The 26,749-nt window shown below is 48.0% G+C and overlaps 4 protein-coding genes across 12 annotated transcripts; 2 read left to right on the forward strand and 2 right to left on the reverse strand.

Moving 5' to 3' along the window:
* DNAAF4 (dynein axonemal assembly factor 4) lies at positions 1-7,255 on the forward strand. Of its 3 annotated transcripts, none has more exons than XM_058156261.1 (9): positions 15-201; positions 285-432; positions 544-677; positions 1,806-2,034; positions 3,411-3,556; positions 4,526-4,635; positions 5,615-5,765; positions 6,021-6,126; positions 7,009-7,255. In XM_058156261.1, exons 1-9 carry the CDS (start codon positions 79-81, stop codon positions 7,107-7,109), a joined length of 1,248 nt encoding a protein of 415 aa, XP_058012244.1. In that variant the 5' UTR covers positions 15-78; the 3' UTR covers positions 7,110-7,255. The 3 variants fall into 3 exon arrangements, with proteins under 3 accessions (XP_058012245.1, XP_058012244.1, XP_058012243.1); XM_058156260.1 differs by having other exon boundaries at positions 19-201; positions 5,612-5,765; XM_058156262.1 differs by lacking the exons at positions 544-677; positions 1,806-2,034 and having other exon boundaries at positions 1-201; positions 5,612-5,765.
* CCPG1 (cell cycle progression 1) lies at positions 7,009-18,635 on the forward strand. 6 transcript variants are annotated; one of them, XM_058156253.1, is made up of 10 exons: positions 7,009-7,122; positions 8,300-8,369; positions 9,690-9,816; positions 10,408-10,487; positions 11,246-11,453; positions 12,191-12,244; positions 13,450-13,692; positions 15,546-15,688; positions 16,312-17,738; positions 18,075-18,635. In XM_058156253.1, the coding sequence occupies exons 2-10, from the start codon at positions 8,310-8,312 to the stop codon at positions 18,217-18,219; spliced, it is 2,487 nt and encodes an 828-aa protein (XP_058012236.1). In that variant the 5' UTR covers positions 7,009-7,122; positions 8,300-8,309; the 3' UTR covers positions 18,220-18,635. The 6 variants fall into 6 exon arrangements, with proteins under 6 accessions (XP_058012236.1, XP_058012235.1, XP_058012237.1 ...); XM_058156252.1 differs by lacking the exon at positions 7,009-7,122 and adding an exon at positions 7,841-7,903; XM_058156254.1 differs by lacking the exon at positions 7,009-7,122 and adding an exon at positions 7,841-7,903 and having other exon boundaries at positions 15,573-15,688.
* On the reverse strand, positions 7,137-7,629 carry PIERCE2 (piercer of microtubule wall 2). The gene has a single exon (XM_058156265.1). The coding sequence runs from the start codon at positions 7,613-7,615 to the stop codon at positions 7,325-7,327; it is 291 nt and encodes a 96-aa protein (XP_058012248.1). The 5' UTR covers positions 7,616-7,629; the 3' UTR covers positions 7,137-7,324.
* Positions 18,494-26,684, reverse strand: PIGB (phosphatidylinositol glycan anchor biosynthesis class B). Of its 2 annotated transcripts, XM_058156259.1 has the most exons (11): positions 26,216-26,684; positions 26,010-26,127; positions 25,166-25,270; positions 24,919-25,049; positions 24,468-24,608; positions 24,144-24,195; positions 23,249-23,460; positions 22,898-22,962; positions 21,883-22,093; positions 21,408-21,588; positions 18,494-18,953 (listed from the first exon to the last, which is right to left on the reverse strand). In XM_058156259.1, exons 1-11 carry the CDS (start codon positions 26,458-26,460, stop codon positions 18,840-18,842), a joined length of 1,575 nt encoding a protein of 524 aa, XP_058012242.1. In that variant the 5' UTR covers positions 26,461-26,684; the 3' UTR covers positions 18,494-18,839. The 2 variants fall into 2 exon arrangements, 1 of the variants encoding a protein (XP_058012242.1); XR_009152012.1 differs by lacking the exon at positions 18,494-18,953 and having other exon boundaries at positions 21,451-21,588; positions 22,807-22,962.
* Positions 26,685-26,749: the final 65 nt, after the last annotated feature.

The following is a 26,749-nucleotide window of genomic DNA, read 5'->3' on the forward strand; positions in this document are numbered from 1 at the left end:
AGCAGGCGCACGCGGCTGCGGCGGCTTCCGGCGGGAGGAGCGGGCTTCCGGCACCCCTGGCGCCCTGGCAACGGCGCCATGCCCGTCTGGGTGCGCGATTTCAGTTGGGAGCAGACTGCGGACGCCGTGCGGCTGACTGTGCCGCTGCGGGCCGGCCGCCTCAGCCGCCACGGCCTCTTCTGCACGGAGCGGTACCTCAAGGTGCGTGCGAGGGGCGGCCCGGGGGGCGCGGCGCGGAAGGCCCGGCGGACGCCAGGTAACCAGCCGCTGCCCGCCTCCCGCAGGTGAACGCGCCGCCGCTGCTCTTCGAAGCCGCGCTCTTCGCCCCCATCGACGCCGAGCGCAGCCGCGCCGAGATCCGGGATGGCTGCGTCGTCTTCACCCTGCTCAAGAAGGAGGCGACCCCGTGGGCGTCCCTGCGGGCGGAGGACGGTGAGGGTCGGGGGGGGGGGTCCGCTGCGGGGGGGGGGGGTCCCGCCCAAACCCTCCCCTGCATCCCAGTCTCCTGCCCCGAACCTTCCCCAGCCGGAATGGCTTTTTCAGGGAACGAAGCAAAGATGCGGGAAATTCGCGAGGAGGCTGTCCGCCAAACTCAAGAGGAGGCCCGAGCGAAAGCAGCGGCGAAGTGTGCAGAGAAACGGGAACGCGGCAGACTTGCTCTGGATGCCGCCATCAAGGTAAACGGTCCTCCTTCAAGGCCAATGCTTGCTGTCCAAGTCCGCTTCGTTTGCCTTCCAGCCTTAGGATTCTGACCCATCACAAGTCAAACCTCTTGGTGGCCTCTCTCTTTCCTCCTCCCTCTTCTCTCCTCTTCCCTCCAATTCCAACACATGTCTTGGCCTTTCTATTTTATGGGCCATGGAGTCGCCTCTTCAGAAGTACCATTCCTCAAATAAGGGTGTCTTAATTACAGGCCGAGATAATCTTTGTCCAAGGCTTTACCATCTGTTGTATCTAAGCTCTACATCTTGTTGGCCGTGTATTTTCACATATGAACCCCCATAGCTGATTCTTTATTTTTCTTTCTCAAGCCATGGCAGCTTCATTCCCTGGTACACCTTTTGTTCCTTTTCTTATTGTAACTCTTCTTGAGTTTGGGCCAACTGGTCCTCTATCCTTTCTGCAAAAGTTGAATTCTAATTTCCGTTGTCCCATTACACTTGTTTCCCCATATCTGCTCATAGTCCTCAGCCTTGAAGCTTCTTTCTACTCGGCATGCGTCCTCTGTGCTTTTCTTCCTTCTCTCTCACCTCCTTTTCATTCAACTTTTCAACTTTTGCTTTTCCTAGCGCCCATTGGATGGGTTATCAAGTCTGGTGAACATCCAGTCTCCACCTACTTCACTCTTAAGTGCTAACAATGTCTATGTATACTGTACATGCAGCTCAGAATCATTTGTGATTGGAGCAACTCATAAGTCTATTAAAATCAATCAAGAAAAGGCTAATACTGAAATGCTTCTGGAAATGAGGTATTATACTATCAGTATGTGGATGAAGAATTATAATTAAATCTAGCTGTTCAGTAACTACCATTTGCTGACCTGGAAATCAGATGCATTTCTGCAAATCCTCATTATGCTCAGATGATACTGTAGAGAAGAGATGCAAGTGCCTTTGAGGTTTATGGGGCAGGTTGCTCCTCTACTTCTAGATTCTGCCTTATATTTAACTTCCCTGTGGCCTTCTGAAAACAGTGTCTCTGAAAGTGGGACTCTTAATTACCTGCCTAATAAGTCATTAATGAGGAAGCTTGCCCCTTAACAGAAAAATAATTTCAGAATGAATGTCCTATAATTCAAACAGCTAGAAGAAGCAGAAAGAAAAAGAATAGAGGAGCTAAAAGAACAAGAACGGAAAAAAGGCACTGAGGAGATTGAGGCGTGGAGGAGGCAGAATGAGATGCAAAAGAAAGTATGTACTAAGTTGCAACTGCCAGATAGAAATACAGAAGTCCTTGGAGAAATAAAAGAATGCCAGAACTTGGAATCTTTTGCTGGAAAGGGAGTGGCCACATCAAGAGCATTAACTAAAGGTATTAACATTCTCATTGTGTTATTATACGAACATTGCATTTTCTTTCTTGGGACACTGCAGTCTTTTTGCTTTGCTGTGGCTGTTTGTGTTTATTTAAAATATTTTTTAAAAAATTAAAAGCCTCCCATGTTGAATTTCATTGTACAGATTCACAACATATAATGTGAACTAAAACCATAACCCTTTCAAAGATGCACAAATACTATTCAAAAGTATTTTTCAAACAATGCTGATCAATTCCTGTAGTGCCTTCTTTTGTTAGCCCAAGGAAAGGATTACAGTTAGAGACAAAGGTGCTTGCGGGCATTCAGCCTCTGAACTCTGCTTCAAATTCTGCAGTGATATCACCTTGGGGAAACCAGACCGAGGCCGTGATGGCAACATATACAAAAGCATGCTTTAAGTCCCAGCAATAGCAAAAATGTGGCAGAGTCAGTCTGTCTCCTCCCAGTTCACTATAGTGTTGTTCTGTCCCCCTTACCTCAGTCTGAGCAATGACTTAATTAGCCGGCAACTATCAGCTTCTGGCAGCAAACCAGCGAGCGTCTGCCAAGTGTCTCTGTTATCTCGCTTGATGCTGATGAGTCAACCAGGAACAAACAGTACTTCAGCTCTAGTTAAGCAGTTGATTTGCTTGCAACGAAAGGGTATAGCAGCCCTTGCTGCTTTTATATCCTGTGGGGTGTGGCTCCATGACTCAGCACTTCCTAGGCCTGCCCCACCCTTGCTTCTGTTGTTCCCGCCTCTCTTGCCTACGAAACCTAGGGTCCAGCCAGGCCTGATTGCCATCAGCCGGGTCTGGAGGCGTGGCCTGGGGGGGAAGAGTCAGGGGATGGAGGCCTCATTATCTCCACCTGGCCTGCCTCTGGCTCCTGGAGCTGAGCCAGGGAAGCCGGTGCTCCAGAGGTAAGTCCTGATGGCCCTTCCCCCTTACTTTCCGAGTCACTTTCTGGCAGGGGCCCCGGCTCGGGGGGCGCAGACACAACAAGTGCTAAGACGGAGAGTGGGGAGGGGGGGCTTTCAAGATTCCGTTTCTGTGGCCTCTTATCAATGAAATAGAATTCCATTCAGATATTTGGAATCTGCCTCAAAAAGCTGGCATGATACAAGTTTACAGTCCCGTATTCTTTTTTGTGCCCCCCCCCCCCATCTACACAGGACATAACTCTTGTAGTACGTTCCAAGAATGCTTCATAGGGATATTATAGTTAGTATTTTGTTTCATTCAAAACTTCTTGCATTTGTATCTACATATATCTGTCTTATAAATATCAGAAACAAGAAACATATCTGTGGCTAGACTTCTTTTTCTCCCTTATTACTACTATTAACAGGAATATAGCATTAAACAGCTTTTGTGTTTGACTATTACAGGTGGAAATTATGGAAATATGTTTTCAGAAAAGATAAAGGAAGATTCAATTCCTTCTCCACGTCATCCTGGTAGCATTGTGATACATTTTACGCCTCGTGTCTTTCCAACAGCCCTCAGAGAATCACGAATCCCAGAGGAGGAAGAGGTAGGGGGCTTACCTGCTTTGTGCCATGGAGGGCTGGCAGGCAGAATGTTGCAGCATGTAATTGGAAAACAGATGGTGCTTGCTTCTTCCACTACTTTTCAACACCAAGGCTGAAAAAATATCCAATGCCCTTGGGTGGGAAAGGCACCAGCAACTTGTCTTGGGCCATGCCTCATAAAACAGTGAGGAATTGTAATGGCTTGTGAAGAGTAAAATTTTCCCAGCTGATATTCTCCTTTTCCCTGCAGATCTGGAATAAATGCTCTGCAATATTTCATGAGGCATGGCTTGAAGCCATAGCCCCAAGAAAAGGGATGGTTTTATTAAATACTCTGGCAAAAAAGAGGTACCAGTAGTATCAGGAATGCATTTTCAACCCCACTGGATTACCTGTAGAGAGCCACAGAGCCTTGGAGACACCATATAGGAACAGTTACAGAAGCATTTTTCTTCTGTAAACATATAGAATATATCTCCTGATTAGGCCTATGTAGAAGGACTGGCATCGCCTTAATAGCAATATAGTCTTGGAGGCAAAATAATAAAATGCTAGAAAATGAAAATGGCACATAACAAGCTATATTTGAAGGGAAAATGTTTAAGGGACGCCAGTTAGAGAGATTTTATGATGTCTATGTAAGCAGTGCTTCACTATGCTATACATCACAAAAAATAAATATTGCAACTGCAAATTTTGACATAAACTAGGGAAAATACAACATATACCAACTGTAGAGAAATGTTGCCATTTCTCTTCAGGGATTCTTTTTCTGTTAACAGAGATCCCAGGAGAAGAGGCAGCCTCTGCAAGAGCAGGATGTCAACAGCAACGAGTTTTACTAGTTGAATGGAATCTTTTGAGCCTCTCAGAGTAGAATCCTAGGCAGGAAGAGCTTGTTTTGAAGCCATGCTTATCTGATAGTTTACCTAGGAGCATCTAGCTGATGTGTGTGTATCTTTTATTTGCAGTGGCTATGTAAACAAGCAGAGGCTCGCAGGATAATAAATGCAGATATTGTTGAGATTGAGGATTTAAAAGAAGAGGAAAAGAACCCAGAGTGGTTGAAAGACAAGGGAAAGTGAGTTTGGAATGGGCTTCCCAAAGGTGGTCTTCAAAACCTGCTATGGTTTAGAGCAGTGGCCCCCAACCTTTTGGGCACCAGGAACCGGTTCCATGGAGAGGTTTCTCTGCAGACTGGAAGGAGCGGGGTTTCGTGTGTCACCTGCATCCTGCAGATGGGGCTTCACTTGTTTGCATGGACCGGATTCTGACATGACACTGAATGGTGCCAGTCCACAGTCCACAGAGGTTGGGGACCCCTGGCTTAGAATTGGGGAAGAAGAGGGCTTCAATATTTGTGTTTGTTAGTATACAGCTTTCTCTCTCCCTCATTCTTTTTCCTTAAGCAACCAGAATGGCAGCTCCTGAGTGCTCCCTTGTGCAACAGCATGTTCAAGGCAATTATAGTGGAACTGGGCTTTTCATTAATTATAATGAAATGGGGTGTGTCATATATAGCAACAGCATATACCGCTTCATAGTGCTTTTACTCTCGAAGCGATTTACAATGTCAGCATATTGCCCCCAACAATCTGGATCCTCATTTTACCGACCTCAGAAGGATGGAAGGCTGAGTCAACCTTGAGCCAGTGAAACCCAAACTGCCAAACTGCTGGCAGCCTATGATCATCAGAAGTAGCCTGCAGTACTGCAGTCTAACCACTGCGCCACCGCAGCTCATATACATACCATCGCTGGTCATATGCATACCAAGAGAAGATAATTAGGTTATTATTTGGTTTTAAGACTTCTGTTTCAGTTTCTTGTAAACTTTATGGAGTCAGCAGTATATTTTGTGTATGTACTGTCAATAAGTAGAAAAATAATTTGCTGAGTCAGAAAGCCCTGTAAATATTTTCAGCTCTTACTAAATAAGTGGGTGGTTTATATAATCAGTTTATAGTTCTTTAGTAAAGATGCCAAAGTCTTAAGCCCTGTTGGAAATGCAGTAGCTATTCCTTTGTTCACATGGATCTTTTTTTTTTTTTTTTTAGCAGAATGTTTGAAACTGGTAACTATCTGGCTGCCGTCAATGCTTACAATTTGGCAATTCGTATTAATAATAAGATACCAATCTTATATTTGAACCGAGCTGCTTGCCACCTGCGGCTGAGAAATCTACATAAAGTAATTGAGGATTCCTCTCAGGTATTTGACCTTTATAGCCCTTTGTAGCATGGCACCACGTTATCTGAGGGATCCCGTCTCCCTGGTTACATCAGCCCACTGGCAGGAAAGGCATAGTTCCTATCCAAGATAAATTCCACTCATGAAGCTTCCACTACAGGTTGCCTTTAGAGGATATATTTGTGCTCTTGAACTGATAGAAAGGACCTAAGTGATGCACTTACAATCAAAGACTGGGGTTAGTTCACACTCCATCTGTATATTTTATTTTGCCAGGCCTTGGATTTGCTCACCCCTCCTGTTTCCAATAATGCCAAGGCAAGATTAAAAGCTCACCTGAGGCGTGGAACAGCATTCTGTGAACTGGAATTGTATACAGAAGGTAAGGAGGGGGAGTCTTTAAAAGGTAAAATGCCTCTACTTTTATTTATTTTTCTTCCAATACATTGCTGTCATTTTCTCCTTACAAAAAGGATTATGTAGGTTTAATCGCAGTGCTTCTTGAAACTAGTAGAAATGAGCTACTGTACTAAAAATATTATTTACCTAAAATATTTCAGTTTACGGGAAATTGGGAGGGGGGAAAACTTATTTTCTAGGCTCAGAACATCTGTTCCTCTGTCAAACTCCAAATCCTTTCTTTTTCTAAGGTTAGTCCTGTGTGAATCTGTTGCTTGCTAAACTTCATTAAGAACTTAAGAATCAGCTGCTTTCTTGCATCAGTCTTTTATAACGTGGCCATTACTTTCTTCCTCTTTTCACAGGCTCTTCCTGTCAGTTGTATTCTAGTTTAGTGTCTGTTCCAGAGAAAAATGTACAAAAGTTCCATATGTCGAATGCCAAAAAAGAAATTAATCACAGTAGTTATTTTTTAAAAAAACAACATCATCATCAATATAGCTTGCCCCATTCACATTCTTGTTATTTGTGAAATGTAATTTGGGAATCTAGCTTGTGATTTGGCAATTATTTATAAAATGCTAATTGTGAGTTGGTATTTTGTATTTAGATTAAATGACTTGTATTCTACTAAACTTCATATATTCTACTCACTTGCCATATTAAGAGGCCAGGAAGCCCCAGTGTTCGGTGTCTGAGGAGTTGTGTCTGGACCCTAATCCTCTAGGCTTACCTGGGTGTAAAACTATTTTGAGGAAGGCTGTTAATGCTGTTACATAAATATACCATAAATATACCATATCTGTAGGACATTTGTGTCTTTGTGGCTTCAAAGATAAATGATGGGTGCTAACAATTATTCTAGGTCTTCAAGATTATTTGGCTGCTCTCAAGATCGAGCCTACAGATAAGAATATAGAACAGGATGTGGAGAAGATTCGGCGCATAATTCAAGGCAACCAATAGAAAAATTCTTCTGGCAAGTTTAGATGATTTTTTGGTACCAGATGTTCTTCTCTTGGGCTGGAGCATCACTCTCAGGACGTTCCGGGGCTTTCCTGGGGAAGAGGCTCCTGCTGGGCCCAATAAAGCCGCCGCTGCTGCTGCTTCTCCCTTCGCCTCTCCAGCGCTGTTCTTCCCTGCTGGGCCGGGCGGATGGGCCGGGGAGGGAGGGAGGGAGGCTAAACCGGCGAGTGGTCGGCGCCCACGTTGATCCCGTTGTGCTGCGGTGGCCCGGCGGCGGCCAGGCGGGCGGTGAAGGCGCTCTCCAGTGGGCAGAAACGGCAGGGTGCCGTGGCCGAGGTCGGCCTCAGGGCGCCGTAGTCGCTCGCCGTGGTCTTGTAGAGCAGCGGGACCGCCGCGCTCAGGCGCGTGCCCGTCACCAGCGCCCGCGCGTTCGCCAGGCACGTGAAGACGGGGTTGCCCGGGTTGGCGCCGCCGACGCTCCGCGGCCGCTCTCCCCCAGAGGCCATCCGGCCCGGCAGCAACGGCAGAGGAAGAGGTCTTTGCGGAGAGCCGCCCTCCCCGTCGTCCGGGCAACGGCTCGGCCCCGCCCTTTGTTGATGCGCGGGGCAGCCCTCGGCCGCGCTCCCCCCTGGGGCGTGTAGTCCCGCAGCGGCCAGCCTGCCGCAGCGCCGGGCGGAGGCGGACTACGCTTCCCGGCGGACGCCCCGCGGGAGGCGCAGGCGCAGCAGCGTCGTCTTTCCGGTCCCCGGTTGTTGTTCTGGTGAAGCAGGGGAGGCCGCCGGTCGCTCCAGCAGGTAGGCCGGCCGCGGCCCCGTAGAGCCTCGGGCCCCGCGACCTCCTGGCCGGTCTTCTCCGCCAAGCGCCGATTGCGCCCTCGTCGCACGGAAGGGTCTGCCCGGGAGGAAAGGCGGGGCGGAGGACCATCCCCCCCCCCCGCGGCCTTGTGGGGGGGAGTGCAGGGCCCGCTGACCCCCAGAGAGGTGCCCCAGCCCAGAAGCTAAGCCGGCTTGGCGCCTGGGGGGCGGGCAACGGAGGAGGGCCTGGCCCGCGTTCCCTCCCGCAGCGGCGGTTTCGGCTCCGAGGCGGCCGAAGGGGACAAGGCGAAAGTCTCGGTCGGAAGGCTGGCCGGGTTCTGTTTCTAGCCGAGAAAGAAAGAAGGCCGCCCGCTGAATAGGGTATTTTCCTTGCAGCTTCTTCAAAATGTCAGAAATTTCCAGCGACAGCGACTCGTCTTGTGGCTGGACGGTCATCAATCACGAGGTACCGGGCAGACTTCGGGGCCAAGGCTGCCTTTCCGTGCTTGGCTTCGGGGGCAGGAGCGCCTCGGCGAACGGGCCTCCGGCAGAGAAGGGGCGGGAGCGCTTGGGCCAGGCGGGCAGGAAAGGTTGGCCGTGCCCTAGAAGGGCTGCTGCCAAAGGCTGCGAGGCGGGACAGCTTGTGCCTGCGTTGACCTTTTCTAACAACTTTCAAACCTTCAATGGTTTAAAGACAGCTGGAGTTTTTCCCACCTTCTCTCTCTCCCTCCCCTCCCCCCTTCCATGAGGTCTGTTGAGCGGGAAGGTGAGCACAAAGAACTTGCCAGTCAAATTCGGGGCCCTTTGCCTTTCAGCCTCCCCTCCCACCCCATCTCCAGCAAAACTGACCTGGAAGCAACCCCATCATTAAAGATACAAATCATGTCGGCTCTTGGCCTTCTTTAGTTAAAAGTCCACTTAACATCCCTGATATCTTGGGGTTGTTTTGGCAGAAGCACCTCACTTCTGAAGAGAAGCTCTTCTTTGGGACGTATGAGCTGCTTGCACCAAAGTTTCTGAAAGGGAGAACCCCTTGGGATGCCCCTCGATGTCTGCCACACAAAACAAGGTTTTGACTTGGTTTCAGGAACCAAGGAAAGCCAGACCTTAAGAGGAGGGGTGGTAGGAAGCTAATTTTACTCCCTAGTATAAAATAAAAGAGGGGAAGAACAGGTTCTTTGAGTTCTGGCATCGGATGTGTTCTCTGGGTTTCAGATAGAGCGGAAAGCCATTCGGAGTTCATTTCCAAGATTCCTGGTGGTGAAAAGTTCACCTGTAGCCCAGGGTCTCAAGGTGCTTGAAAGTGGCATGACTGTGTTGGCTTAGAGCAATTCCTCTCCTCATTTTCAAAAAGTGTGAGGATAACACACACATACTGGCCCCTTGTATAAGTCAGACATTTACTCAGAAAGACAGAATAACAAGTGAAAACACATTTGCTGAAGAAGCCCAATGAGAGCTGCAACAGGCATTCCCTGCACATTCTATCCTTTTCTGCAGTCCACTTCCAGGCCCTGGGAGGCGCTGCTGCTACTCAGGCAGTTTGGGAGGCTTAGTGGGCGGCATGAACATATTTCTGTCTTTTGCTTTGTTTCTCAGAGGCTTCCCACCTTCCCACATTTATTTGGGAAGCAAACAACTCAGCTGGTAAGAATGCATCCTGCTTGTGGACTGCTAGGCACCCATCCCTGTTCTTAGGTTCCAATGACATGCTGGTTGTGGAATATCAGGGGACTCTTTCTGGCACTTTCAACTCAATCTCCAGTGAGCATGTTTGAATTTTTAGGGCTCTGACATTGAAGCAGCAGCACCAGACTCTGATAGCATAAGCGGCCATGAGGAACTGGCCTCAGAGGAATTTCTGTCTCCAACGCAAGCAGAAGACCAGCAGCAGCAGGCCGCCGGTTTGCAAGGTGAGTCTGGACATAGAGCCTTGGCAGCATTCTCATTTGGGTCAAAGAGCTTCTGGGAATTGCACAGGAGGATTGCTGAGCCAACTGAGAGATGTCTGGCTGCATGGAAGGAGAAGAGATCTGAGGTTCTGGTGGCCAGGGATGAAATGGGGAACTTTGTTTTGACTTAGGCATTTGAGGATAAGCTCTGTAATGATCTTCCCTGTGTGGGGCATAAACAGGCTGGTAGTTGCTAGTGGGATATCAGTGGAGAGCATTAGGAGCACCAAAGCAGGCCAGTTTTCCAGAGTTCCAGTCACTGGTTTGTGACTGAAACTGTATCAGCCTTGGAGATAAAGTCACATTTGTAGTAAAATCATTCCCAAGATGTTGTGGTTCCCATAGCCAGATTCCTGTGTAATGGGTACAGTGGACATCCATGCCGTATAACTGATGCTGTCCAGTCCAGGTTCTCCAGGGGAAAGCTGTAATAAGTCCACTTCGATTGGCCTGAGCAGTATGAGTGTGTACAAGAGCAGAGACGTGCATGCAGAGGGGTCATGGGGAAGCTTTGTGGGCAACCTTGTATGTCTTCATCCTTTCCTTCTGCAGCTGACTTTGGCCAGGGTGATGGGGCACCAGTGAGCGCTACAAGTAGGCCCCCCATGGAGCCCAGCAAGCTGGTTCCTGGGGTAAGTCATGATTCAACAAAGGGCTCAAGACCACGTCTAGGGAAAAAAGCCTCTTACATCTGTAGCTGTCAGCAAAAAGGTGGCCTCTTTGACAGAGCTTGTGCCAACAGAGGCGGCCCAGGGATCTTTCCATCCCTGCTGTGTTGTCTGTTCTGATGCCAGCAGGCTCTGACCTTGCTAGAGGAGTCCCTGTGAATGTGCCCTAAATTAAGGGGTGTTTATTTCACCTTATTTATTTATTTATTTTTATTTATTTATTTATTAGATTTTTATACCGCCCTTCTCCCGAAGGACTCAGGGCGATGTACAGCCAATTTAAAAACAATAACAATATACCATTAAAACGAAGAATTAAAAAACATATTCTATAATCGACCTTATTCTCTGCTGGGATTTCCCTGCAAAATGGTGGTCAACATTTCTGAAGGCTTCCAGCTAGGAGAAAGCTGCAGTCCTGGGGCCATAGGAGATAAGGGCAATCGGGAAGTTATCACCTATGGAAACAGTGTGCACACTCTTCAGAACAGGTCTTACCCAATCCTGATATGGGTGTTCTGTCTTCAGCTTGCTGGGCCTCGGAAGCCCTATGCTCAGAGTTTTCTCTCCCAGCTGACTGTTGTACATCAGTGAGCAGGCTATAGAAGACAGGCCATCTGTGTGTAAATACTGAATTAACAGTCTGATAAGGCACTTGCAAAAAGTTATAAATTTAATTTTTCAAGTTGATAATAAAATGCTGATTTAACATTATATCCAAGGATGAGAAAGAAAAATTGCTGGATGAGAATTCCTGTGTGGGAGCAGTAAGTGATGATTCAGACATTGTGACTCTGGAGGCGCCAAAGGTGGAAGAAGTTGGAAACCAGGAAGAAGCTGCCTCGGGAGAGGAGGAAGGTCAGGCATCAGAAAATTTCAACATGGGTTCCTCTTCCAGCAGCCAGTATACTTTTTGCCAGCCAGAAACAGGTATGTAGAGTTCTTCAGTCTCTTAAAAGCAGGCAGCGTTCTGTGGAAACACAGAATGTCCTGAAGGCAACAGTCCTCAAACATTTTCCCCAACTTTGAGTATGTCCTTGAATTGTTTTGACTAAGAATAGGAAACTAGTTCTCGTCCTGTCTTTTGAGCATTCAAAATAGCTCATGTTTTTGGCTCCCCATTGTTAGGACTCTTTTAAAAAAAAACCTCCCTCCTCTCTCTCTTTGATTTTGTAATTGTTGAACATAGGCTTCATCAGGCTCTCTGTTTAATCACTTGAACACCCTGAAAGATATGCCACAAATTAGAAACTCTCCTCTCCGATTAAGTAGGGCTAGGTATCCTTTAGGGTTTCTTAGCTGTGTTAATCTGGTTATGGGCTATAGAGAGGCCTTGTCCTGAAGAATCAGTCCCGTGCTCCTTGCACCTCTAGCAAAGAATGCTGCTCTGTGCACGCAACCACCAGAGGCAGAGGGGAGTGATGAGAGTCACAGTCTGGCATCTCTGGGGTCCTGCAAACAAGCAGGTGCTGCTTCTTTCTTAGCCAGGCCTCAGTCAAGGCACATGAGCTGTGGCCCTATGGCAAGAGTCTGGAGTTTGAATCGGGAGGGCTCGAAGGAGGCATGGTTCTTCCATAGATCATAAATCTGCTGCTTTGGGGTTGGCCCTTTGCTGCACCCTCTTGGTTGGAAGTTAAAAATCTTTCCCTTCATTTTGTATATGAAAGACGGTTGGTTGGAGCAGCTTTGGACAGTGGTCCTGCAGTGGGTGAGCGGATGGGGTAAGCAGCTGATATCTGGCCTCTCCCCTCCTTGGCTGGCATGATGGCCGGAACTGGGCATGTTGTCATGCTTTTGAAGCATTTCCCTACCACTCTCCCAGAAGAAAATTCTTGGGGGAGATGTTTGGGAGGGGGGTGGAAGAGAAGGCCTCCCAGAAGAGAAGCCAGGGCTCTTTGAGCAGCCTTACCTTAAAGACAAGCGTAAGAGCAGTTGGGCAAATTAAGACTAACGTAAACCCCAATTCAGAAATCCCAGGTCAGTATAAGAAAATGCATCCCCCCTTCATGTTGCAAGACTGAGACACTTGTACCATTCCAAAGTCTTAAGTTTAGTCAGCTTCATGCTTTTGGTTTCTGACTTGCTGTTCACCGTGTGCTTGTATGTTTCCATGCATGCAATTTTGCAAGTGTGATATGCTTAATGAAATCTTTTACATAATATGATGACTTACCTACTGTAGATAATAAAGTTTCTCATGCCAGCCTGCTGTCCCTTAAAGATGAAGTGCACTTTTCTTGGCTGGAAACAGAGATGCACTTCCCAGCCCCTAACAAAAGGGAACCCTTGGTGGCTTTTTGCCCACAGGCAGAGAGAACAGAACCAGGATGCAGATTCAGGGGCTTTCAGAGGAGGGTTTCCCCACATCTGATCACTCATGCAAGAGGGTGAAGCTGCTCTGACCAGATTAAGCCTTGGCATAAGCTTTGGTCTTGTTGGTTTAGCCCCAATCGGAATGTTTGGCCTTGCCATGCCCTCAGCTGGCAGTGGTCTCTGGAATTCATGGGACCCAAAGACTGGTTGATTTCTGAACTATATTTACTCTGCATTTGGCACAAGAGCAGCTTTTTGAAAATGAGCTGCATTCAAAGGAATCAAAAGCTTACCCCTTCTGTTGAAGGCCAAGGTTTTGGTTATAAAATGGCTTCAATGTGATGTGACTGGCCAGTACGGGACTCGCCAAGGATTCAGCCCCAGAAATCCTGCATGGAGACAGCCCTCAAAGCAAAGCAGGCACTGTTTCAGAGGTCTGCTTGACAGCTGGCCCCAGCAAGCATAGAGATGCCTCTGCGGCATGCTCTGAGCCCAAGGGAAGGCGCTGGTAGGCAGAAGAGGGGCATGGAGCCTGGGGGGTGGGGGAGAATGGATCTGCTGCTGCTTGGGAATCCCAGAGTGGTGGTGTTCACTGCTTGAATTTGCTGCTCAGTTTTTCCACTGCAGCCAAGTGGAGAGGAATCTAGCAGTGATGAAACCAGTCATGGCTCCAGCCCCGCCCTGAGGCGCCGGCGGGCAAAGAAGAGGCTTCTTTCCAGCTCAGAGTCTGAGGAAGGACTGCCACCTAACGACCCGGAAGTCAAGCAGGCTAAGCACCTGCTGAGCAGCGGCCTGAACCGATGCATTATCCTTGCTTTGGTGATTGCGGTCAGCATGGGCTTTGGACATTTCTATGGTGAGTGCAGCCGAGTATTTTAAGGGGCAAAACAGGAGCCTGAGGCTTTGGAAATGCTAAGAAACTCTGTCAGCGGCTTCACACAGCCAGCCTAGGCAAGGCTGCTACTACCTGGGGAATCTGAGGTCAGAGCCTCATATGGTGGGTTCCGTGGGGCAAAATTGGAGAACGTAAGGCATGCACTGTCTTGAAGTTCTCCAGGAAAGGTGGGTTATAAAGGAATAAATAAAATTCAAGATCAGAACTACTGGGAAAGAAGCGAGCAAAGGTTTAAATAGGAAAGTTCTAGGTACTTAGCACACAGAGAGACCAAACTCCAGCTTTCCACCTCCGAGTTGTGGGCTCGAGCCAGGCACTGCCTCTTATGGGATAATCCCTTTTGGGAGGAGAACATGGAGATCCATTGGCAAAAGTAGGCAATTTCTGGAGTGACTGATCAGGTGACAAGATGACTCGTCAGAGGAATCGTGCATTTCTATCTGCTTGCCCCATCCCCAGAAACAAAATAAAGATTAGATGAGGAACTCGTTTTATAGCTAGATGCAGTGGAGAAGTCCACTTCCAGTCCCAGCCCAGAGCTCATGGGAAAGGCCCTTCTCCAGAGGCACTCTACACAACAGGAGCATTTTGTGTTGCAGAAAAATCCTTTTGTAAATCAGCCATGGACCACACTTCGGCACTCCATGCCTAGTTATATATTTAACATATAACAAACCAACTGAGAAACACAAATATCCTCCAGAATTTTCTTTAGATGGGAACCCAGATGATGGGCAGAATTCTGGTTTTGTAATGAATTGGCTTAGAATGAAGCTGCATAGCCATTCTTAGATCAACCAATAGTGTTTATTGGTTTCTGGTGGTCCCAGATTCTGGTTTGGAGGTAGAAAACATACTTACCATCAGAATAATGCTGATATCCATCTGCTTTTTTCCTTAGGGAAATTTGAAGGTATGAGACACGATTGAAGTGGGCTGCTGTAAACTGACTTTAGCCATCTTTGCCAGATTGCTTGTTTTGGGTTTTACTGTGGGCAAGATAACCTTTATCTGCCCTTTCTCCTGGGACCAGGTTATCTGGCCTAAGGTCGGTTCTGCACCCTCTACTTTTCCTCAGTGCTGCTTCTCCTGAGTGTCTTTGGCTGTGGCTGCTGCTGTTTTGACATGAGGTCTTTTCGGTTTGTTGAGGCATTGTTGCATGAGCTCCTGTAATATCAAGTGGCTGTGAGGCAGGTGTCATTCACTGATATTACCCACTCTTCTGCAGGTTGATGCAGTTTGGTGCAACCACTGTTCCAAAGAGGGCTGGTGTAGGCTTGCCTGCCCCCCTCCACCCAGTTCACTCTTTTCAAAATAGATGTTAAGCAGGTGATGCTGGCTTTGAGATGGATACTCCCATTGCAGGGGTGAAATCCAGCAGGTTCTGAAGAACCGGTAGTGGAAATTTTGAGTTCAGAGAACCGGTAGCGGAAATTTTGACAGCTCGGAGAACTGGCAAATGCCTCCTCTGGCTGGCCCCAGAGTGGGGTAGGAATGAACATTTTTCAATATCCTTCCCCCAGGAGTGGGGGAGGGAATGGGGATTTTGCAATATCTTTCCTCTGCCATGTTCACCAAGCCACACTACGCCCACCAAGCCACGCCCACAGAACCAGTAGTAAAAAAATTGGATTTCTGTCCCATTGCATCTGTGTACTCATCCTATACAATCTGCTGCTTTAATAATATCAACCTTTCATTTTTATTAAAGCTGAGCATTTCAATCTGCTGTACCAGGTAATAGTTCTTTATAAAACGAAAGAAAATAAGATGCCTCTCTAATAAGCTGCCTAACTTCCCATTTTTCTTGTCAGATAAAAAAGAAAATTTTATGTTTCAAGGTACAGTTCAGATCCAAAAACGACAGGAACTAGTGGAGAAGACTCATGAAGACAAACTGAATGGTATGAAGGGGGATCTTTTGCAATGCCAACAAGGAAGTAAAACACCGTGTGGGGTAAGCAGAACGTTTCCATTCCCCACAGTTCAAAAATATCTGAGCCGCAGTGGCGCAGTGGTTAGAGTGCAGTACTGCAGGCTACTTCTGTTGTGATCACGGGCCATCAGCAGTTTGGCAGTTCACTGGCTCAAGGTTGACTCAGCCTTCCATCCTTCCAAGGTCGGTAAAATGAGGACCCAAATTATTGGGGGCAATATGCTGACATTGTAAACCGCTTCAAAAGGGCTGTAAAAGCACTATGAAGCAGTATATAAGTCTAAGTGCTATTCTCAGCCCTGATCATTTGCCCCTCTCCCTTACAAAGTTTTGCAGCTTTGTCACTTCAAGTAGGGTTAGGGTTAAGGTTAGTGTTAGGGCTGAGGCAACACATCGTACTTGTTGTCCTTCAAGCTTTGAGCTGCAAAGCCACCAGTCGCTAAGTCTAAGGCAAAGGTAAAGCTGAGGGGCTTGTCCCACATCAAAACACAAAGTGCAGAATTGAACTTCTTTGTATCTCATGCCCAATCTCTGTAGAGGGCTTTCTGCTCTTATAATTCTGCTGCTGCTAAATTGTCCTGTTGGCTAGGAGCACAGTTTCTTTTTCCTTCTGTGCAACCTGTGTGATTTCTTTTTCCACCCAGTCTCTGAAGGAAGGCCTTGCAAAGTGCTGGCTCGCAACACAAATGGAAAAGAAATCCTTTGAATCTCAGAAACATCACCTTGCTTCAGAAAACCAGCATTTAAGAGAGTCTTTACAGAGAGAGGAAAAGGCCTTGGCATTGCTACAGGAAGAGCTGAGGAAGCTGAGGGAACAACTAAGACACCTGGAAAGCAAAGGCCCTGGCCCAGAGTCTCTGGTTGTGATCGAAAATCAAAAACTCAAAGCACATTTGGAGGAGGAAAAGCACAGAATGCAGAGCTTTGTGAAACAAAAGGAGACCCTGCTGGCTGAAGCTCAGATGCTGAGAAGGGAGCTTGATAAAGAGCGTCAAGTGACAATAGCACTTCGGGAAACTTTGGAAAAGCTGAGTGCTAAGCATGTGCCGCTGGTGGCAGAGGCCAGTTCACACAAGAGCCAAGAGATAGAAACCCTGCGAGAGATGTTGACTGAACTGGAGAAGAAGCTCAGATTTGAACAGCAGCGGTCAGATTTGTGGGAGAAGCTGTACGTTGAAGTTAAAGATCATGCAGAGAAGCAAGAGAGAGCAGAAAAAGGCCAGAAACCAGCTGGGAAAGGAGGAAACCCAAGTAAAGCCAAGCCAAAAGCAACCTTCTTTGGTTCTGTAAAAGAAACATTTGATGCAATGAAGAATTCTACCAAGGAATTTGTACGCCACCATAAAGAAAAAATCAAGCAGGCCAAAGAAGCTGTGAAAGAGAACCTGAGAAAATTCTCTGATTCTGTCAAGTCCACCTTTAGACATTTTAAGGACACAACGAAAAATATCTTTGATGGAAGAGAGAAGAAAAGGTATGGCGACAGAAGACATGAGACTAATAGAAAAGGGAGGATGATGCATCAGACTGACAGTTCTCATGATGGTCCTGCAAAGCCGGCCCAGCACCGGGCTCCAGGAAGCCAAAGGCATTTTGGCCATAGGAGACCTCGGGCAGAGGACACCCAGCCCCTCTCGCCATTATCCACAGACGCTGCTTCCAGACAGTGTCCCAAGGGCCCTGCAGGTAGCCCAAAGCATCACACTATCCTAAAAGGCTGTTCTGGCATTTTTGACTGTGCCCACCAAGAATTTATTAGCCTCTTCAACAAAGTGCTGGATCCTATTCGGGCTGATGAATTTAATCAATTAATGCACAAATATTTACAGCAAGAAGTAAAGAACTTTCATCATTGGCGAGAACTGGAAATTTTCATCAGCAATTTCTTCCGCAACGGTGTCTTTATTCATGACCAGATGCTGTTCTCAGACTTTGTCAACGATGTCAAAGACTATCTCGAAGACATGGAAGAATACCAGAGAACCAGTGACAGAGCCTTTGAAGGCCTGGACAAGTATATATACCAGTACTACTTTCATCATTATAACCAGATACCTTCACGTGGATCCAGGTGAGTGCAAAATGCGAGGGAAGGAGCGGGCTGCACACTGGGGTGGGAGAGTGGGGATCATAGCAATGCCTCTATAAGGAAGGCTGCTCTCTGGCCAAGAGGTGAAAAGGCAATCCCTGCTCATGCTAAGGGCACAAGTTACAAGGGCTGCTGGTCTGTCGGCCAATTTCTTTGCCCCATCAAACACCAGTATCAGGATTATTAAAAGACTAGGGACTTCCACAGCATTCTTTTCAAATTAAATACCTGGACCTGAGGCTTCCAAGGGCACCCCTTGCTTCCCCTTCTTTCTGCACACCATCCCAGTAAGCACCCCTCTTTCATGTTCTCCCACAGCCCTCAGCATGAAAGACACCTTCCAAAGCACCAGCAGCGTTCTAAGAGAGAAAGCCGATGGCAAAAGCAGGGCCGCAGCAATGGGAGGCACACGGCAAACCTGGAGATTGAAGTGGGGCGGCTCCCTTTTGACCCTAAGTACTGAAGGGGTGTGGGAGCCCTGCAGGCTAGCAAAAACCCTCCATGATTGGCCCCTCAGAGTTTTCACCAGGGCCCAAAGATCCACTGGCTTCGTCTCCATCCTTCTTCCTGCCTTGCAGTCGTCTTGGGAAGCATTAATTAATTTGGCTGCTTTCTACTATTACAATAAATCCGCAGGGTAAGCAGTAGCTTTAGACAAGTTGTAAAATAAGCTTATTTGCACTTGGTAAATGGTTCTGCTAAAAGATATGGTACAGATTTCATCTCATGCTCCGAAAGCACATCTTGATAGCTGTTTAATTACTCTGATTATGATGGGATTTGTTCCTCTTTCTGATCATCTTGCTTTTACATTTTCTTGCACATCTGTACATCGTAAAAAAATAATAAAAAGGTGGTTCCAAGCTGTCTATTCATAGAGGTTTGCCAAGTTGCATATAGTCTGAGCAGATCTGAAATCTTAGCAGAAGGATAAGGCCGCCTTTGCAAAAACAAACATGCTGACACCTTCCACCTCTCCAGAGCCACACTTACTTATCCCACTTCAGATACTTCAGTTGCCGCTTTGTTGTTTCTCTTGCATCAGCTCTCTCCCCCCATCCCTTAAATTACTTTCATCAATCTTCAAAATTTTTTGAACACATAAATGTGGCTTCCAATTCGTCCTTGAGGCAGATGGGTGTGAAAGAATGTGGCAGCTTTAACATATCTGTTTGAAATCAGAAACGATGATATTTCCTGTAATTAAAAATACAGTTAAGGATTACATAGATTGCATCTACTTTGAAAAATGTTCATGCATTAAACAACTTGCTTGGGAAGCTGCAACAAGACTCGTAGATTGCCTCCTCTCTCCCCAAATTACATACCAATGAAAAATGGGCAAACACTGATTTTAAGAAGAAAATGGTATTCCCCAATCAATCAGAGCACATCTAGAATGTTGCTGATGAACCACTAAGTAAGAGAGCCAGTTCTCTTTAGCAATAAGCCCTAGTGGACAACCATTTAAATATGAGCCAGCAGTGTGCAGCAGCTGTCAAAAAAGCCAACAGAGTTCTAGGCTGCATAAACAGAGGGATAGAATCAAGATCACGTGAAGTGTTAATACCACTTTATGCCTTGGTAAGACCACACTTGGAATACTGCATCCAGTTTTGGTTGCCACGATGTAAAAAAGATGTGGAGATGCTAAAAAGACTGCAGAGAAGAGCAACAAAGATGATTAGGGGATTGGAGGCTAAAACATGAAGAATGGTTGCAGGAATTGGGTATGTCTATTTTTAATGAAAAGAAGGATTAGGGGAGACATGATAGCAGTATTCCAATATCTCAGGGCTCCCACAAAGAGGGGGTCAAGCTATTCTCCAAAGCCCCGGAGGGCAGGACAAGAATCAACAGATGGAAGCTAATTAAGGAGAGAAACAACCTGGAACTAAGAAATTTCCTGACAGAACAATTAACCAGTGGAACAACTTGCCTCCAGAAGTTGTGAATGCTCCAACACTGAAAGTTTTATGATGTTGGATAACCATTTGTCTGAAGTGGTGTAGGGTTTCCTGCCTAAGCAGAGGGTTGATCTTGAACAGTGGTCATTGGTGGTCCGTGAGAAGAGTTTGGTGGTCCGCCGAGAAATCTTTGCCTTTTTTTTTTATTTATTTACATTTATATCCCGCCCTTCTCCGAAGACTCAGGGCGGCTTACAGTGTATAAGGCAATAGTCTCATTCTATTTTGTATATTTACAAAGTCAACTTATTGCCACCCCAACAATCTGGGTCCTCATTTTACCTACCTTATAAAGGATGGAAGGCTGAGTCAACCTTGGGCCGGACTTGAACCTGCAGTAATTGCAGGCTGCTGTGTTTTAATAACAGGCTTCTTACAGCCTTCTTACAGCCTGAGCTACCACGGCCTTTCTCTCGAGAAGCCCAGCCGAAATTTCCCATGCTGCTCACACTTCAGCTTTGATTCCCAGGGACAGGATGGGGTCCTTCAGGCAGTTAGCTTGGCTGCCTGTTAGCAGAGAGAAGCAGCTGGGGTCAACCCTGGCTTTGCTGTCCATTGCAGACCCTAGATCGGCCCCCTGCAAACTCTCATCTCTTGAGGAGCGCTCGCTGAAGCAGCACAGGAAACTTTGGCCGGGCTCCTCGAGAGGCGAGAGTTTGCAAGATCTAGCGTTTGCAATGGACAGCAAAGCCAGGGTTGACTCTGGCTGCTTCTCTCTGCTGTAGTGCTTCCTGGATGCGGTTTACCGCTCCGAGGCCCAAGCACTCCAAGCCCCAAGCGCCCCCTCATCAATCCCCCACAGCAGCTCCCCTCCAGCAGGCAGGTCGAGCCCAGCGCCATCCCCCGTATTCCATGCTGAGCCATCCCCCATCAGGGGGACCCCACAAAGCCCTTGCCACCCCTTCCATTCTTCTGCCCCCCGACAGCCTTTTGGATGAGGTTGAAATACTGGATCTTCAGAGGTTGGGTGGCTATGGCCGGAAAGAAAAGGAAGAAGAGCAGCAGCGGTTCCAGGAGGAGGAGGAAACCTGGTAGTAGGGTATCTTTGCTCGACTTTTCCGCACAAAGGCTTGTCTCCCGCCTGGTTCTTCCCCTGCAGCTCTTTCTGGGGGGGAAAAAGACCCTTCCTCTTTTTGTACTGGACTTAACAAAGTTCACTTTTCCAATGTTAGCTGCTCAAATCCCCTTTGTGATTTTAAAAAATTATTTACATCAGCCATTCCTTTCCGATATCTCCCATTTTCTCATTGATTTTCCCCACCCCCACCATTACTTTCCCAAGTCCTCCATTTTCTTCCAACCTTTTTTTTTTTTTTTTGCCTGTGTGATTTAAAAACAAAGATTTAGAAACAAGGGGCTTTAAAGACTTCTCTTTGTATTGGATTGGTGGATAAATCCCAGGTATGAATATGCCTATGCATTTAAAATGGAAATTAGTATAAATTTTTAAAAGAAACTTAGCACAAAGCGGGGGAACTGAGATTTGTTAGCTTTGCTGCATTGCCTTGGTTATGGTGCACTGGTTAAAGGCAGCTGAGCCTCCCCCCCACCAGTGGTCCGCGGGATTTAAAATTATAAACCTGGTGGTCCCTGAGGTCCAGAAGGTTGGGGACCCCTAGTCTAGAAGACCTCCAAGGTCCCTTCCAACTCTGTTCTGCTGATCAGGAGACTCGGGCTTACCTACCTGCTCAAGTATATTGAAGAAGACCAAATGAGAGGGTAGTTGCATAGCATTAGGAAACTCTTTGCTGAGCCACGGGAGAGGGTGAGAATAAAATAAGTCAGCTTCATCCAGATAGTTGCTTCTTCCCATCAAATCTGGAGGGCACTGAAGAAATCTCATTTGTAGTGGGCAGTGAATATGGCTAGGAGCAAAAAACACAGTTGAAAAGGGCAGGTTGCTGGACTGATATTCCTCTACCAAGCCTGCCTTAGTTTGTGCTAAAAAAGCATCAAAAGAATGGGGACAGAGATGAGAAGCTTGTGTGTTCACGTCCAAAGGGACTGTCTCTGCAAGGCAACAGAGATTCACCCGCCTTGAAGTACAAATGCAAGGCAGACTGCGTCCTAGGGGATGGGGTCTTTTATCACTCTTGGCCCTTGGGAAATGCCATTTCAGGGTAGGAGGAGGCAGGTTGTCTGCTAGACAAGAACCATACCTGTATAAAGGAGTTGAATGACAGGGCATTAGCAGGAGAATGGATGTCTGTCCTTGGGTCAAAGGGTTGCAGAGCTCCCGGAGGTAGACCATCACATCAAGAGTGCCACGCTGATGGACCAAACCAGTGTAGAGGGCAAGGAGCAGGTTGGAGCTCAGCAAGAAGGAGACGGCAGCCCTTCTCCACCTCTTCAGTTGAGCCAGAGAATGCCCTACAGAAATGAGCTAGTTAGAAAGTGCCAGGCTGGAGATGCCATACAATCTGCTGAATGGTGCTGGACCAGGGGAAGGACACCAGGGGGGGTGTTCATTTCTTAGATGGCAAATAATTGCCTGAAAGAATAAGGGCCAAACACAATGCAAACGCCTGAAGTTATTGTCACTTCAGGATGTGAATTACAGGTAGTCCTCAACTTACAAGCACAAGTGAGCCCAAAATTTATGTTGCTAAGTGAAAAATGTGTTGAGTTTTGCCCCATTTTACAACTTTTCTTGCCACATTTGTTAAGTGAATCACTGCAGTTGTTAAATTAGTAACACGGTTGTTAAGTGAATCTGGTTTCCCCATTGATTTGGCTTGTCAGAAGGTTGCAAAAGGTGTTCACCTGACCCCGGAATACTGCAATCGCCATAAATTGTCAGTTGTCAAGCAGCCGAATGTAAATCACATGACCATGGGGATACTGCAACAGTCATATGTGTGAAAAATGGTCATGTCACTTTTTCCAGTGCCTGTTGTGACTTTGAACAGTCACTAAGCAAACTTGACTAAGTCAAGGACCACCTGTTAAAGGACCAAAATATCAAGAAAATAAATAAAAGAATCTCCTTATGACAGAAAACTGAAGTAGGGGGAAGTGGCTTTGGCTGTTAAACAGATGGCCACAGCTGCCATGATATATGCCATTTTTACAGAAGAACTTACCAGGACTGGCATTGTACAATAGCTGGCCGCTCTTTGGAAAAGGAGAGTGGGACCCCACAAAAGACGATATCCATCAAGCCAAAGTGCTTACCACAGAAGACCATACAGATGGGCAGGATGGAGTAGATAAATCGGAATTCTTTGTGACGAAGAACACTGGAAGAAATGGACAGGGCAAGGCCATCATGAACATGCCACAACCCCCAACTTCTACCTGAATAATTAAGTCCAAGCTTCTCTCTTCCTCAGAAAACATGGAAGGCTCCATCCTGCCCAGAACATGACTAGCCTATGTGCCAGGAGACTCCCCTTTGCTTGGCTGATTAAAGGCAAGCTGACTAAGCCACCTCTAGCTCGGCTGGGCAGGGCAGGAAGTAAGGGCCTTAATCCTGAGCAGTAACAAGAGCAAGGGCATGAATCTCAGAACAGGAACATGGGATACCTGTAGGCTGTCACGGTCCAAAGCACAACAACCAAGAACATACGATGCTTCCTCGGGGCACTGAAACAGCCATGGAGGAAGAAAGGCAGGTGGGGACCAAGGATCGCCGGCAAGCCCTGGGTGAAATACCAGTGCCAGGAGTGGGATCCATAGAAGGTGGCCAGATCATGCAGAACATTGAATTTCAGAAAGTTGAGGGGAACCACAACCCACTGCAGGAATGAGAAAAGGTATAGTTAGGTTGCCCCATGACGGGATGTTTTTTTCAATTTTCCCCTGCACCCCTTGGGGGAACATTCAAGAGCCACATCAGTCCTATTCTCCCTTTTCCAGAGCAAAAAAAGCAAGCAGGGTCAGGTTGGATTAGAGCTGCTTGGGAGATGGCCAGCCTGGCAGTGCTCCAAGTTGGGCTGGGAAGTTGGACAAAGGCAGAGAAATGCCAGCAATCGAGCTCAATGTAAGGGCACGTTGCACAGTCTCAGGCCCAGCCTGGGGGAGGATTTGTTTTGCTTGGCATCATCCTAATGCAACCCATTATCCTACACCTACACCACCACCATCTGCACACAGTTACACTGTTGGAAAAAGGAGCTAGGAATCACATGAAGGGGAGGGTCTGCAACCTCCACCCTGTATTGATCTGATCCTCAAAACACATCTTTCACCGGTTTCTCCTGCAAGCCCAACGCCTTGCCCGTTTGCAAATGGGGACAGATAAAAGCGGGGAGAGATCGGACATGCATAGGAAGGTAAGGTGAGGCTGGTGGCCCAGTGCCCATCTCAGTTGTCTTATAGGTTGTAGGAAGAGCAGACCCAGAGAAAGACAATGAGGGGCCAGCAGCCCTTCCCTGACAAGGCTAAACAATCCTTGGAGGATTTGATGACACCAGCTTACCTTGCCAAAAAAGATCCTGTCAACTACTAACGAACCTCCCAAAGCAATTAGTCTGTTAAAAAAGAAAAGCAACAGTTCCACAGCAAAATGACAGGTTCTCTCCTACCCAGGGTCTTCCCCCTCATGAGGCCCTGGATGGCCCATGCATTGTTTCCTGCACCCGTCCGCCACTCCAGTTTGCTCTGCTCTTTCCCATCCATGCCAAGCACAGCATTTCCTGGAATCCAATAATGCTTCCTTTTATTTCTGTGTTGTTGAGCACTGTTTAAAAGGCAATTTGTTCACTGCGGTGATTTTGGCAAAATACCGTAAAGACCTACTTACCCCACTGGAAGGCAAGCACCCCAGAGGAAGCGCCTCTTGTTGGACTCTTTTGCAAAGTGCCAAAGTAGCAGCGGAGCCCATGGAATGGCAGCTGTCGGGCGGATGATGCACGCCAGCGCAACCAGGGCTAGGTAGCAGTGGCTGGAAAGGCAGCAGATGGGAAGCTTCAGAACAGCTACAGGAAAGCCACCAAGATGGGCTCCCAACCATAAGACAGTCGTAGCGTTTATTCAAATGTAAAGGTACATGGAGCTGTAGCATTCATGCATTTTACAAGACAGGAGGAAAACAGAGAAAGATCCAGGGTCCTTGAGTTCAAGGCTTTAAACAACTTAGGGAAAAGCAATTCTGAAGAAAACATGTTAGGAAACCAGCCAAGCACAAGAAAACTTTGCCTGAGAATAATTTGTCTGACACACACGCCCCCATCCCATGATACAAAGTTTTTCACCTGCTCTCCATTTTGGTGCCTTCCATGGGATAGTAGCAAAGTGCAAAGATGGTGAGAACTGCTTCCATGGTGTTGGTGAGGGTCCTGGTACAGCAGTACCATGTGAACCAAGAACACAACTGGCAAAAGTACTGGGAACAAAGCCAAAGAAAGTAGGTGTATGATGGAGGGGCCCAGCCACAGTAAAGTCTGCCAGGTCTCACACCACTAGGTGGCTAGCAGACTGAGGGGAGAGGCTGAGACTCACCACCCATTTGGCCGTCTCAAAGTTATCCAGTTGCTTTGCCAAAGAATATAACTTCACATCTGCAAATGCTGCCAGAATTGCCTGGAAAACCCTAGGGAGCCAAATCTGTTAGAAGATGAGACACAATAAGAGCATGGAAGTAATTTTTGCTTCTTTCCAAACAGAAACCTGTTTGATTTCTTTCACTAAAATGCAAATATACATTGAAACAGAAAGCCTCCAAAACCACATTTAAGGCAGGAAAACTAAAACCACAAAGATTGTATTGACATAGTTTTTTTCAGTATCGCTATTTGGGATTTTTCAGACTGGCCTTGTTCTTTTAAGACAAACAGCTTTGTTAGACTGAGTTTGACTTAGCTGTTCTCTGCTTACATCTAAGGATGCCAAGAGAACCACTGCGCACCACCACCACCACCACCACACATCAGTGTGTTTTGCCAATTTCTAATGCTTCCCTCAGACAGCTTTTGAAATGGCGGGCAGCTTCCCTTGGCAACACATGACCAGTCAAAGGGGGGTGGGGCGGCATTGACCTAATTTGGCTCTGAAGTGGGTATCATGATGGGGAAGCAAACTCCCAAAGAGCAAGACTTTGGCCAATGCCTGAGGAAGGGGCTTTTAAGGTAGGAATGGCGGAAGGGGGGCGGCATTCCCATTTACCCCTGGAGACTTTATCACCCAGGTCAGAGTTATTTCAGGGGTGCTTTTTCAAAAGGCAACTGGCAGTCTTCCTCCTCCTCTTCCTCCTCCTCCGGGGAAAAGCAGGCTTCTTTTTTGTTAAAATAAAAAAAGCACCCCTGAAGGAGCCATTCCCATTTGCCCCGCCCAGGGCGACCCTCACCAGCAGCGGCGCCTCGTCCTTGGCCAGCAGTTGCAGCGCCTTGAAGAGGCCGGCGAAGAGCAGCGGGTAGAGGGGGCTGCGCAGGCCCTCGGCCCACTCCCAGGTCAGGCTCCCGTATCTGGCGCGCCGTTAAGGACTCGGCTGGAGGGACGGGCAGAGCAGAGGGGCCCTCCCGCCGCCCCTCATCCCCGGCCGCCCCAGGATACCCGAAGGCCGCCCGGTGCGCCACCTCTAGCGACTGCCAATACTCGTCCGGGACGAAGCTGGTCCGCACCGAGAGACAGCAGGCCAGCCGCAGCGCCAGGCTTAGCGCCAGGAGCCCCCGGGCAGGCCAGTGCTCCCGCCCCTCCGCCCGCCGCTCCCGCCCCTCCGCCCGCCGCACTGGCTTCCGCCTGCGAGGCCTCCCGGCAGGCGCCCCCACCACCGCCGCCGCCTCCATAGCGACCGCCATCGAAGGGAGGGCGCAGGCGCGGAAGTCCAGCCTGCGCCAGTTCCCCGCGCGTGCGCCGCAGCTGGAGGGCGGCAGCGGCAGCAGCAGGAGCCATGCGCGGGTTGGAGCCGCTGGTGCGCCTGGTGGCGGTCTTTGTGCTGGGCGTGGGCGGCGGCATCTACGGCGCCGAGCCGATCCGGAGGGAGGCCGCCCGCCTGCGGGCCCTCTCCGACTGCGAACCGCCGCCGGCGCCGCCCGGGGAGGTCCCCCCGCCGCCCGCTTAGGGGCGCCACACGCCGAAGCTGCAGGA

This window comes from Ahaetulla prasina, chromosome 13 (assembly GCF_028640845.1).
Source record: "Ahaetulla prasina isolate Xishuangbanna chromosome 13, ASM2864084v1, whole genome shotgun sequence".
NCBI lineage: Eukaryota > Metazoa > Chordata > Lepidosauria > Squamata > Colubridae > Ahaetulla > Ahaetulla prasina.

Excerpts from the sequence above, each read along its gene's own strand:
- PIERCE2 (XM_058156265.1), bottom strand. The coding sequence starts at position 7,615 with ATGGCCTCTGGGGGAGAGCGGCCGCGGAGCGTCGGCGGCGCCAACCCG.
- PIGB (XM_058156259.1), bottom strand. The coding sequence starts at position 26,460 with ATGGCGGTCGCTATGGAGGCGGCGGCGGTGGTGGGGGCGCCTGCCGGG. Across the intron at positions 25,271-26,009 it reads AGGACGAGGCGCCGCTGCTG|ATTTGGCTCCCTAGGGTTTT; the intron begins GTGAGGGTCGCC and ends ATCTTCTAACAG. Across the intron at positions 24,609-24,918 it reads GGCACCAAAATGGAGAGCAG|CCACTGCTACCTAGCCCTGG; the intron begins GTGAAAAACTTT and ends CTGCCTTTCCAG.
- CCPG1 (XM_058156253.1), top strand. The coding sequence starts at position 8,310 with ATGTCAGAAATTTCCAGCGACAGCGACTCGTCTTGTGGCTGGACGGTC. Across the intron at positions 8,370-9,689 it reads GGACGGTCATCAATCACGAG|GGCTCTGACATTGAAGCAGC; the intron begins GTACCGGGCAGA and ends TTGAATTTTTAG. Across the intron at positions 9,817-10,407 it reads GCAGGCCGCCGGTTTGCAAG|CTGACTTTGGCCAGGGTGAT; the intron begins GTGAGTCTGGAC and ends TTCCTTCTGCAG.
- DNAAF4 (XM_058156260.1), top strand. The coding sequence starts at position 79 with ATGCCCGTCTGGGTGCGCGATTTCAGTTGGGAGCAGACTGCGGACGCC. Across the intron at positions 2,035-3,410 it reads ATCAAGAGCATTAACTAAAG|GTGGAAATTATGGAAATATG; the intron begins GTATTAACATTC and ends TGACTATTACAG. Across the intron at positions 5,766-6,020 it reads TAATTGAGGATTCCTCTCAG|GCCTTGGATTTGCTCACCCC; the intron begins GTATTTGACCTT and ends TTATTTTGCCAG.